At 43.5% G+C, this 13107-nt stretch overlaps 1 protein-coding gene across 1 annotated transcript; it reads left to right on the top strand.

Annotated features, from left to right (window-relative positions):
• Positions 1 to 2942: 2942 nt before the first annotated feature.
• Positions 2943 to 11884, top strand: Taf9b (TATA-box binding protein associated factor 9b). The gene is made up of 7 exons (XM_032890073.1): positions 2943 to 3088; positions 3677 to 3758; positions 4243 to 4379; positions 4458 to 4592; positions 5227 to 5302; positions 8823 to 8933; positions 10004 to 11884. The coding sequence occupies exons 1-7, from the start codon at positions 3038 to 3040 to the stop codon at positions 10186 to 10188; spliced, it is 777 nt and encodes a 258-aa protein (XP_032745964.1). The 5' UTR covers positions 2943 to 3037; the 3' UTR covers positions 10189 to 11884.
• The last annotated feature ends 1223 nt before the right edge of the window (positions 11885 to 13107 follow it).

The following is a 13107-nucleotide window of genomic DNA, read 5'->3' as shown; positions in this document are numbered from 1 at the left end:
AAGAAAATACTCCAAAGCCTTGCCTAACGCCAGTCTTACAGAGGCATTTTGTATGTTGAGGTTCCTTCTTTCAGATGACCTTGACTTGCATCAAGCTGTCAAAAAAAAAAAACAAAAAAAAAACAAAAAACACCTAACCAGCACAGACATTATGCGTAGGTTGTGAGACAACTCTCATTCAAGAAAGAAAAAAAGGGAGAGCTGTATTTGAAAATAAAATAGCTTCAGAGCACTTACAAACACACACACAGACACGGAGACACACTCACTCAGAGTTACCAGGAAAGGCATCAGGGTGAAACAGGACTCTCATTCCTTTACAGTAATCTCTCTAAATCTGTTTTTTTTTTCTTTCTGCAATTTCAATTGCCTGTTGTCAACCACGGTCCAAACTTATTAAATAAAAAATTCCAGAGATTGACAACTCATGAATCATAAATCACAAGCTGTTCTCAGTAATATACTAAATTCTTGCGCTGTCCCATATTGAGCCATCCCTTTGTCTAGTGCTTTCCAGCTCTATCCGGATTCATTCATGAGTCAGTAACTATTTCAGGTGTCATATGAAGTGCTACAGTGCATGTGGGCAAATAACTGTTATTTTACTTAACAGATGGCCCCAAGGCAGAAGATTAGTAATTCTGGAAATTTGGATATGGCAAAGAAAAATAAATTACACTGGGAAAAGACGAAAGAAACAAGATACTCCCTACATTTTATGTAGACAATGTTTAAGTCAAAACCGTGGGAGTCAAACAGTGCTTTTTCTTTTTAAATTGTTATACATTATGTACAAACTACTCATTTATTCGTTTCTGCTAGTTTGTTAACAGTTTTGAACATTGGTCAGCTGATTTAAGAGTAGGGGAAAGACGCTATGGAACAACGAAGGTCCCCATTGCTAAGGCTCAGGGTGCTGGGGCGGGGCAGGGGGGCTGGGGGGCGCGTGGAGGGCAGGGCGCGGGGCAAGGGGGCGGCTCAGGAACCGTTAGTGTGTGTCCCGGGCAAGAGCATCAAGTTCAAGATGGCTGAACAGGAGTCAGCTGCTTCTGACGAGATCGTTGAGGCGTCGGAGGTTGTTGAGGCGTCAGAGGTTGCTGAGGCGTCGGAGAATGCTGAGGAGTCAGAGATCGTTGAGGCGCCCGAGGTCGTTGAGGCGTGGGAGATTGCTCAGGCATCAAAGATTGCCGAGGCGTCCGAGGTTGCTGAGGTGTCGCAGGTTGTTGAGGCGTCCGAGGTTGCTGAGGCCTTCGAGGTTGCTGAGGCGTCACAGGTCCTTGAGGTGTCGGAGATTGCTGAGGCGTCGGAGATCGTGGAGGCGTCGCAGGTCGGGGAGGCGTCGGAGGTCTTTGAGGTGTCGCAGGTCGGGGAGGCGTCGGAGATCCTTGAGGTGTCGCAGGTCGTGGAGGCGTCGGAGATCCTTGAGGTGTCGCAGGTCCTTGAGGCTTCGGAGATTGCTGAGGTGTTGCAGGTTGTTGAGGCGTCGGAGATCGCTGAGGCGTCGGAGGTGGTCGCGGCGTCCCAGATTGTCGAGGGGTCGGAGATTGTTGAGGCATCGCAGATTGTCGAGGCGTCGGATGAGGTAAACTGCCCTACCCAAACTGAAGGGTTCGCTAAGCCCCGAAATGTTAAATTACTATGTGAGGGATACTATCGGAGAATTTTAAGTAAAACAGTACTTGTTATAACTAAGAGACCCCCCTTCAGTCCTGAGGAACTGAACGCGCCTTGTTTGAGCGGCCTAATTCTATAATCTTAGTAAGCCGTCAGCGTTAAGATGTTACCATCATAGCTCTTGAACTAAACACCAAAGAGATGTAATGTAATTTTGTGAAGTCACCCTGATAGGACTTGTTACTAATGACTGGGCCTGGTTGTGTTTGACTTAGGTGTCATGGCAACCTTTCTGAAGGCAGAAAAGAATAGAGCTGTTGATAAACGTAGGAGTGGGATTCTCTGACTCATTTCAAACCAGAGACCGTTACAACTGATGCCTTCAAAATCCTAAGGGTGGGGAAGTAGATGCCGTGGCGTGAATGCCTTGGTACCAGCATTTGTAGAGGTCAGAGGTCATCAGACTTGGCCTGCCAGAAGAGCGTTTAACTGCTCTGATCCTCTCTTTTCTGGTCCCTATGCCTATCATATCCTGAAAACATGGAAGTGGGCAATCTGGGAGGCCAGAAAGAGCCCAGTTTCCACCTTAGAGGTTAGAGCCCCTCAGACCTTGAGGACTGAGGGAAGCAGGTGCTTCTGTAGGCTTGACCAAATCCCTACGTGTGAAGGATAGTGCCTATTGCAGTAGTTTTCAACCTTGAAAAATGCTGTACCCTTTAATGCAGTGGTAACCTGCAACCATAAAATTATTTTCGTTCCTACTTCATAACTAAAATTTTATTACGGTTATGAGTTGTAATGTAAACAACGTAAATATTTTTGTTTTCAAATATATGATATGCGACCCCTGTGAAAGGATGGTTCGACCCCGAAGGAGTCGCAACCCACAGATTGAAAACCTCTGGTCTATTGGGTAGGGTTGCCAGATTTGCAAAAGATTTCATAATGCCCAGTTAAATTTGAATGTCAGCTAAGCAGCAAATATTTTTGTGGTATGGCCTGTGTCAATGTGGTGATACACATTTGTTGTTAATGTGATATTCAAATGTAACGGGCTGTTGCGTTTGCCAGAACCATGTTCACCCAGAGACAGAGTGGAGGAAGGGCCTCTGAGGGAATTCCAGGAAACTCAGAGGACCAGTGGTCTTTAAGGGAGTGAGGGATGATCAGGGAGCAGGGCTGGAGATGCGTGATGCAAGGTCTCTGAGCGTTGCTAGGGTGACTTCTCTGTACCTCTCCACCTCAGAGCCTGCGTGGGCCCTGGGTAGCCAAGCGCATACAGGTGGGGGCTGGCAGCTGGGAAGCAGCCCAGGCTGGGGAGCCGCACGCTAGGACCGCCTTCCATCCCCCACAGGGGTGGAGCCTGGTCGAGGTGGAAACGGCCTGCAGCTCTATCTCTGTGGTTGAAGAGCCGGTAGAGAAAATGGAGCCCAGCAAGATGGCGCCTCTCAAGAACGCTCCGAGGGATGCCTTGGTAAGCGCGAGGGGGAGCCGGGCCCGGCGCACTGGGTGACATTGGAACCTGCGAGACAGGCCAGACCGAGCGCCTGGCGGGGGGCGAGGAGGGGGGCTCGCGTGCCGTTTGCAGCTGGGCGACGTGGCCAGGAAAGGGCAATGGGGTTCCCCTGTCTCCCGGGTGCTGTCCGTGCTTCTGGGGAGCCCCTCCAAAGGGCTGCCGCGGGGCTTTGTCTCGCTGGCGCAGGGCCGCCCCTACCCCCAAGTCTGCAGCTTCCTCGCTTCACTATGAGCCCTGACTGCGACATAGGTTCTGATGCTAGCTTCCCTCACTGACAGATCCGAAAATGACAGCCAGCTGGACCCACCCCTACCTCCTCTGCCTGGGAAGCCACTAAAGGCCATTCTTGTGCCTTTGCTCCCACCCTTGCTAAAAGTTTTCGGCAAGAGCCTATGTCTGATTTTGTGTGATCACTGACAGATAGGCACTGGGAGAGAGGCACAAGGAGGAGCAGTTTGCTGCTTATTAAAATATGCCTTCAGCCCAGCCTTGATTTCTTTCACTTACATCGCGCGTCTGGCTTTTTGTTTTTATTTGAATCCACAGGTGATGGCACAGATCCTGAAGGATATGGGAATCACAGATTATGAGCCAAGGGTTATAAATCAAATGTTGGAATTTGCCTTCCGTAAGTTATAAATAAATACATAAATAAATAAATAAATAAATAAATAACCCCACCCAAAACCTGACCTCATGAATTAGAAAAGATCCTTTACTTTAAAACAAAATCAGCTGTTACTAATCTAGAACTGAGCAAAGCAGTAAATAGGAGCACAAGCTAAGGGGCAGCAGTATTTAGATATAGCATGTCCATTTAAATAAAGTATGTGAATGAGACAATTAGTTATTAAAGCCAAAAATCATAAAAGTTCCAGAAATTAGTGGAACCTTTTAAAACAAGGAGTCATAAATAGTAAGATGCCTTTAGGTAGGGTGAGGGTGAGGGTTAGTCTTGGTGATGCACACTGTAATGTAGCCCTTGAGGAAAGGCAAGAGGATCAGGCACTCCAGGCATCCCTTGGCTATACAGTGAGGCTGGTATGGGCTTATACTTAAGATCCTGCCTTGAAATGTCTTCATTCACTAAAAAAAATATTTTGCTCTTAAAGGATATGTGACTACAATTCTGGACGATGCAAAAATTTATTCAAGTCATGCTAAGAAACCTACTGTGGATGCAGATGATGTGAGACTGGCCATCCAGTGTCGGGCTGACCAGTCCTTTACCTCTCCTCCTCCAAGAGATGTGAGCAAACGTTTATTTGCAGTTATTCTTCCTTACACTTTCAAAATTGTAGTCCTAATGAGGATTTTTCTCTTTTAGTTTTTACTGGATATTGCAAGGCAGAAGAATCAAACCCCTCTGCCGCTGATTAAACCATATGCAGGACCTAGATTGCCACCTGATAGATACTGCTTAACAGCTCCAAACTATAGGCTGAAGTCTTTAGTTAAAAAGGTAAGATTTTCTGGGCAGGTGTAGTAGCTCCTGCCTGTAATTCCAACAGTGGGGATGCTGAGGCAGTAGGATTAGGAGTTCAAGGCTGCCCTAGGCTACATGAACTGCTTATGTCAAAACGAGAGACAAAGGAGTTTCAGTTAGCTTATGGAGGTTTTTTTTTTTTCATTAATTTATTCACTTTATATCCAAGCCCCCCTCCTCCCAGTCCCCACACACACAGCTCCTACTCCCCCTCATCTCCCCTCCCCTTCTCCCTGAGAAAGGAAGACCCCTGCCTATCACCCCACCATGGCACATCCAGTCACTGCAGGACTAGGCGCATCCTCTCCCACTGAGGCCAGACAAGCGGCACAGTTAGAGGAACAGGATCCACAGGCAGGCAAGTGATTCAGGGATAGCCCCTGCTCCAGTTGTTTAGGACTCACATGAAGACCACACTGCACATCTGCTACATGTGTGGAGGGGGCCTAGGTCCAGCCCATGCTAGCACTTTGGTGGTTCAGTCTCTGGGAGCCTCCATGGGTCCAGGTTAGTTGACTCTGTCTTCCAGAGACCCTATCCCCTTCGGGTCCCTCAAGCTTATGTTTTTTAAAGGGTGAAAACAAAACTAACTTGTTTTTAAATCCCCTAGGGACCTAACCAAGGAAGACTAGTTCCTAGATTAAGTGTTGGTGCGGTCAGTAGCAGACCTACTACTCCTACTGTAGGTGAGTGAAGCCTTTCTAAACAGTCAAAACAGCCTCTCAGCATTTGCTTTTGAACTAAGTCAAAATGGGAGTCATAAACTCCAATATGTTTACCACTGACAATTTTGCCTATCCTCTAGTTAAAAAAAAAAAAATGAACATGTGTTTTAATCAAATTCGGAAAAAAAAAAAAACAGAAAGACTGACCTATCCAAAATGACATTAGGCCAGCCCTTGTTCATGTAAATGTGATTCCAGAAACCCTTTACTCTTAGCTGTTTCCACCTTCTATGGTATGGTCCAGGCTCCAAACACACACCCAGGCCCACTACCTACATTGAGACATTTAAGCAAATGTCTCAATAAAGTGGGTACAGGTTCAAAGAAGCTTGGAATATACAAAAAGTTCAACATTCTTATAGTCTTTAATACTTACCTTTTAAAAAAGGACAAGGACCAGCCTGGGTAACATAGAAAGACCCCATCTCAAAAAAGAAAATCATACTAATTCTCCTATATTTGTCAGTGAGAGCCCTTGAAGCTGTGTCCTGAAATCAATTTGATAACTCTCGATCATACTGTGGATATTTCTGACATATGATGTTCCAAGCCTCTTATATTTCTATGTCCAAGTTTTAGAATCGAATAATTCTCCAAAGATCCTTCTGTCTTTTTAGTGAATTATTTGTAGTGTTTTTTTTTTTAAATAAGGAGCTGGGCAGTGGTGGTACTCCAGAAGCAGAGGCAGGCAGGATTGTTCTGAGTTCAAGGTCAGCCTGGTCTACACAGAGAAAACCTGTCTCAAACCCCTATCCCCCAAAAGAAAAAAAATTTAAGTTTTCTGATTTTTTTCATGTTTTTAATTTAAAAAATCCTCCTTTTTACTTGTATTAACTTCACAACTCTTACTGTCTTTGAGTCTTCTTTTTTTTTTTTTTTCCCGGAGCTGGGGACCGAACCCAGGGCCTTGCACTTGCTAGGCAAGCGCTCTACCACTGAGCTAAATCCCCAACCCTGTCTTTGAGTCTTATAAGTCTCATTATAGTTCTAGTACGAGACTAATTTTTTTAAAACTGGGTCTTACTCTGTGACCCAGGATAGCCTTAAACTTGCTATCCTTCAGCCTTCTGAGTGTTCAGATTACACTTGAGGAATACTGCCCAGCTAGCATTTGACCTTTAAGGTGTGAATGATCTCTCCATATTCTCAGGATATAAATTTACATGCCAGCATTTTTAAACTGTTAGGTGTGTAGCTCCAATAATCTACACATGACCTCCTGTGAACAGAAATTGACATATAAAATCTGTGTAACTTTTCAGTCATACACTACTTACCTGGGTATTCACAGTAATTAAGGGAATATCACATTTTTGCTTATTTTGGAAGTTATCTTTGTTGCCCAGGCTCCTCTAAAATCCTAAACTCAAGTGTTCCACCTGCCCTGCCTCCAGAGTAGCCGCACTAGACAGGAGTGTGCTGCTGCACTTCTAAACAACACAGCACAGCGATCACTTACACGTACACGCAAGGAAGCCAATTTCAGTACCAGTTGCTCTTTTACATTACTTAGCCATCTGTGAAACACTTAGACTTTAACCACCTAGAATCCAAGCTTTAATCCAAACTTTCTACTTTAATGATGCCACCTTTAAAATTAAGCCAACTTACTTTTTCGTGTTTTTTTGTTTTGTTTTTATTAATTAAAACATGTCCCCCCTCCTTTGCCTCTGAGAGGTGCTCACCTACCACCCATGCTTACCCCCAGCATCTCCTTCCCTGTGACATCAATTACTTTTTTCTTTTTTTTTATTATTTTTTACATTTCAAATGTTATCCCCCTCCCACAAACCCCTATATCCTATCCCTTTGCCCTTCCCCACTCCTCCCACCTCGATGAGGGCACTCACCTACTTGACCACCCACTCCTGCTTTAGCGACCTATGCTGGGTCTTCGAACTGCCGCAGGACCAAGGGACTCCCCTTCCATTGATGCCAGATAAGGCAATCCTCTGCCTCATATGCAGCTGGAGCCATGGTTGGTTGATATTTTAGTTCTTCCTATGGGGTTGCAAGCTCCTTCAGTCCTTTCCCTAACTTCTCTGTTGTGGTCCCCACGCTCAGTCCAGTGTTTGGCTGTGTACATCCGCATCTGTATTGGTCTGGCTCTGGCAGAACCTCTCAAGGAGACAGTTATACCAGGCCTTTGTCACTCTTTTTTTTTTTTTTTTTTTTTTTTTTTTTTGAGCTGGGACCAACAGGGGCCTTAAAAGCTTGCTAGGCAAGCGCTCTACCTGAGCTAAATCCCCAACCCCAGGCCTTTGTCACTAAGCAGTTCTTGGCATCAGCAAGTGTCTGAGTTTGGTGTCAGCAGACAGGATGGATCACTAGGTGGGGTGGTCTCTAGATGGCCTTTCCTTCAGTCTCTGCTCCATGCTTGTCCCTCCCTGCATTTCCTTTTGACAGGAGGAATTCTGGATTAATAATTTTTTTTGGTTCTTTTTTCGGAGACTGGGGACCAAACCCAGGGCCTTTGGCGTCCTAGGCAAGCGCTCTACCACTGAGCTAAATCCCCAACCCCTGGATTAATATTTTTGAAGTGAATGGGTGGCACCATCCCTCAACCGGAGGCCGTGCCTATCCACTGGATATGGTCTCTACAGGTTCTATCTCCCCTTAGTTGGATATTGCCGCTGATGTCCTCCCTGTTGGGTCCTGGGAACCTCTTGGGTCCCTAGCATCTGGGACTTTCTAGTGGCTGCCCCCAGTCCCCCCTCCCTCACTGCTTCTTTCAAATCCCTGACCTTCTAGTTCTCCTGCATCTCCTCCAGTATCTGAACTGGTCCCCCTTTTCCCTCCCCTTCCTCTCTTCCTCCCAGATCCCTCTCAATCTACTTCCTGAGATTATTTTCTTCCCCCTTCTGAGTAGGACTGTAGCATTCATACTTTGGTGTGGTCTCTCTTCTTGGGTTTCATATGGTCTGTGATTTATATTGTGGTTATTCCAAGCTTCTTTTTGGCTAATATTCATTTATCAGTGAGTGCATACCATGTGTGGTCTTATGTGACTGAGTTACCTCACTCAGGATGATATTTTCCAGTTCCCTCCATTTACCTATGAATTTCATAAAGTCATTGTTTTTGATAGCTGAGTAATATTCCATTGTGTAGATGGACCACATTTTCCGTATCCATTCCTCTGTTGAAGGGCATCTGGGTTCTTTCAAGCTTCTGGCTATTATAAATAAGGCTGCTATGAACATAGTGGAACATGTTCCCTGCAGCATCAATTACTTTTTTTAGGCACACAAAACATATTTACACTAAGGAAAAGTGAGGAAAACACTCCCCAGAATGAAGGGTTACGAAGAAGAATAGCCATTGTAAAAATCTTAAATTACTCTGCCTTCATCTCTGATGATACCTTCTCATCTCCCATGAGCCCTGGACTTTGAAGGTGGATTCCTATAAGCTATGGACTATAGAATATGAATGTGTACTCAGTCATCTAACTAGTACAATCTGTTCATTTCAACTATAGCACCCCCACAAGCAGTATCTGTCCCAAACAAGGTTGCAACTCCAGTGTCCGTGACAAGCCAAAGATTTGCCGTGCAGATTCCAACTTCTCAGTCCACGTCTGCCAAATCAGGTAACATGGTATATAGGAGGGGCACGGAATTCATGAAAAATTCTTAATTATGCAACAGTTTGTACCACTGCAGGGAGACTTTTTGTTTTAGCGTCACAACAGGAAAGTGACAGGTAAAGCTGCGAACCAGGGTTCTTCAAGCAAGGTCTGTACAATTGCATGAAGTTTACATATACCTAAAATTTCAGGATGAGGGTGATATATTGAGGTTCTCATCAAATTATAAAATACTAGAAACTAAAGAAATGGAGGTTTGCAAATCTAAGATGTCTTCAGGGAAAAGCACTTTGAGTAAAACTCAAAAAACTAATAGTTTAGTCATGCATGTATGTGTATGATCCCAATGGAAATGTGGATGAAAATATGCCTTTATCCATGTCATAGGTGGCAGCTGGGGTTGGAATAGTATAAATGGAAATAACACAGCAGTTTACTAATGTGTATGTTTAGACTGCACATCTTTTAAAACATATCTCCATAAAGAGACACCTTACATAAAAGTTGGGGCAGCAAGATGGCTCTTGGGGTAAGGGCACTTGCCACCAAGCTTTATGATGTGAGTTCAGTCCCCAGGACCCACAAGGTATAAAGAGAACTGACTCCTGAAAGTTGTCCTCTGACCTCCATATGTGTTCCATGGTACATACACACCTGAGCATGTACCCACACACACAAGTCAATAAATGCAGTTGGTTTGGAAAATGCCCTATAGGAGAAGCATGCCTCCTGGCCTTGCACGTGAATACAGTGTGTTGAATGCTAAGTAAAAATTTAGACAATTAAAAATAAAACAAAATTTTGTTAATTTTGCAGTAGGTTTAGGGAGTTTTAATATTTATGTATACATACACCCAAACATCCTTATGCCTGGTTAATATCACTATTGGAAAATTTAAGATAAAAATCTTTCAGATTGAATTCCACTGTTAGTAATTACCCAAGTCTCTTCTATGATGTAGTTATGTGCTGTGCTATTGAAACTTGTCTAAAATTACATTCTGCTTTGTTGTCTACTTTTGGATCATGGGTAACTCATATCTGGGGCGTGGGGGGGTCTCTTCTGTTTACAGCTCCTGCATCGACTTCAGTCCAAAATGTTCTGATTAATCCTTCAATGATTGGGTCCAAAAATATTCTCATTACCACCAACATGGTTTCCTCACAGAGCACAGCCACCGACTCAAACCCACTGAAGAGGAAACATGATGATGATGATGATGACGACGACGATGATGATGACAATGACACTATGTAAGAAATAAAGTCTGTTCTGTATACATTAAAATGTTCCTGTGTTTGGGCCCATGTGGTGGACTCAACAGCTTAGATCTTATAAGTTTTATCTTAGAAATGTAGTAGGAATATTTTTCACATTAGTTACATCGGGTAGGCTTTGTTACAATGAATATGTTTTCTCAGTAGGCTTCAGGTATACAAGCACTTGCTTCTAGACAGCTTCATTAATGTCGGGTCTTACCATGGCAACTCTATTTTTAGAAGCAGTTTCTGCTATGTGTCACTGACAGCGGCACTTGGATTTCAGTTCCTGGTCTCCTCTATATTAAAACAGGACTTTCTTTTGATCGTGAACTATTCACACTGTCACTTTTTTGACCAAATCTCTCAGTTTGGGAAATTTTTTTGTGAAACGGTGGATTTAGAAGTGTGCTAAATCCATTTTGAATGTATTTGGACTTTGGTCATTTCTAATTCCCTATCTGGATCCCATTTGTTTTCTGTTCCCACCTCTCATCGCCTTAAGTCATTTGCCATTGCACTTAAATTTAATAGACTGTGACTGGAATTTGTAATATGCCCTAGATGCCTGGCTTTCTGCAGTCCCCTTGAACCTGAGTGTCGGCATTTACTCTTCTTCACTTGGTAACAGAGCATTTGGGTGTCAGCTCTTGCCTTTAACTCCTGTTACGCTCTTCTCAATGACAGGCAGTTCTGCATTGGTTACATGCAGTTACCATGCATTCCAAATTGCTAGCTTCACGGTCTTTCATGTTTTTAATTTAAGATATAACTTTTAACCTGCCTTGATAAGTAACTTACACTGGACCCAGACAAAACCACTTAAGAGCTTTGTTTTTACCACCTGCATTCATTGATTTCATTCAGATCACCTTTCTAGCTTGCTGCTAAGGGTGTCATACCTAAGACCAAGCCTGAGGTAGATTTTAATGACTCTCTTTTCCTGTCAAGCCAGGAGGGAAAACAGATTAGTGTCGTCTGACTCCAATTAGGTGTGCCCTACAGAATTTCCCAGCCATATTTTTTTTTCTTTTTTTTCAGAGCTGGGGACCGAACCCAGCGCTCCTACCACTGAGCTAAATCCCCAACCCCCCCAGCCATGTTTCTATACACCTTCTCCTACTTTGTTTTTATACATACCTACATGACTCATTGGAAACAACAGCAAAGCTTTTGTCAGAGTATAAAAAGTACCATTTTGATTGTACATTGCACATAGCCAACATTGGAAAAACTTTCTGAAACCTTCATGACACTTAGAATTTATAGCCATGGAACATCAAAACTTACTAAGTATCAGCATAGGATGGTGTTTGACACGTGAAATAGATCAGTAACAAGGGAGACATATTTTGTGCCAGTTTGAATTATCTAGGAAGGTTAGGGAAAGCTGATCTGATCAATATCATAAGAGATGTGCAGTATACAACACGGTGTCAGGACTTGAATGTTCTCAGGGAGGCAGAATATCAGAAAGCCTAGGTTCTAGTATTAAGTTTCATTTACCAACAATGTGACCTTACTTTACCTCTGAGCCTTGTTCTCACTAGTAGTAGGGAAATAACATCTACCCTGCCTACCTCACAGAGACGTTGTGAGGTTTTAGCTGGTGTGTGTGAAAGTTCAAGATTGTAAAAGCTATATAATTATTAATGTATTTGTTCCAACAATTATTAATAAAAATTTAACTTTAATCAGTGACCTTTCATTCTTTGACTGAAGGGATCCAAGAAAAGTAATTAATCTAGGAATTCAGATCTACTGATGTTGACAGCCTATTTTTGCTGGGAATTAGCATTTGACTCATGGTAAAGAAAATGATGAAAATCAAAGAATATGGCTTTAAATCTTACAAACTTAAGATACTCTTTAGTGGGGATTTGTACATGTAGAGTTCTGTACTGAACTAAAACTAGTTTCAGGAAGGTTGCTTCTGGGGAGGGAAGCCAGGAGACAGCTAAGATGGCGCCTTAGCTGATGGTGTCATTCACTAGATACCCCTTCTGAGAACATATAAACCTGTATCCCATGGTGCACTGGCTGGTTTTGTGTGCCAACTTGACACAAGCTGGAGTTATCACAGACAAAGGAGCCCCAGTTAAGGAAATGCCTCCATGAGACCCAGCTGTAAGGCATTTTTCTCAATTAGTGATCAAGGGAGGAGGGCCCATGGTGGGTGGTGCCGTCCCTGGGCTGGTAGTCTTGGATTCTATAAGAAAGCAAGCTGAGCAAACCAGGGGAAGCAAGCCAGTAAGAAACATCCCTCCATGGCCTCTGCATCAGCTCCTGCTTCCTGACCTGCTTGAGTTCCAGTCCTGACTTCCTTTGGTGATGAACAGCAATGTGGAAGTGTAAGCTAAATAAACCCTTTTCCTCCCCAACTTGCTTCTTGGTCATGATGTTTGTGAAGGAATAGAAACCCTAAGACACATGGGATATGAAAAAAGCAGGAAACAATGAGCACTGGGGGTGGGCATCTGGATGGATCAGGATGTGTTTGGGGCTAGGTCAAGTAGTATTGTAAAATTCTTGCCATTCTACACACACACACACACACACACACACACACACACACACACACACACGCTCAAATCTCAATTCCTCATTTATAACATGGGGATAAGGTAGACATATTCAAGGTGATTTTACTTAAAATACAAGCCTATAACATTTAACATTAGTAATCCTATATTAAATCTGGAAGCACGTCCTTGTCAGCCTGGGCTACATAGTAACTCCAGAAAAAATGGAGGGGAAAATGGAATCAAGGGTTTCCGCCATAAAAACCCCCACAACACCTATCCAATGTAGGGCAGCCAAGAACTGAAACAGAGGCACTAAGGATTCCAGCAGATGTCTAAAAACTATCTGATATGTTCACATAATGTTCATACTCTTAGTAGGTGTTGGAATGAAT

Source organism: Rattus rattus, chromosome X (genome assembly GCF_011064425.1).
Source record: "Rattus rattus isolate New Zealand chromosome X, Rrattus_CSIRO_v1, whole genome shotgun sequence".
NCBI classification, from domain to species: Eukaryota; Metazoa; Chordata; class Mammalia; order Rodentia; family Muridae; genus Rattus; species Rattus rattus.
This window is presented reverse-complemented; position numbering and strand designations above follow the sequence as displayed.

What these genes read in the sequence shown, in the direction of transcription:
- Taf9b (XM_032890073.1), top strand. Translation starts at nt 3,038, where the DNA reads ATGGAGCCCAGCAAGATGGCGCCTCTCAAGAACGCTCCGAGGGATGCC. An exon ending in ACGCTCCGAGGGATGCCTTG is followed by an intron (nt 3,089 to 3,676) that starts GTAAGCGCGAGG and finishes TTGAATCCACAG; the next exon opens with GTGATGGCACAGATCCTGAA. An exon ending in AATGTTGGAATTTGCCTTCC is followed by an intron (nt 3,759 to 4,242) that starts GTAAGTTATAAA and finishes TTGCTCTTAAAG; the next exon opens with GATATGTGACTACAATTCTG.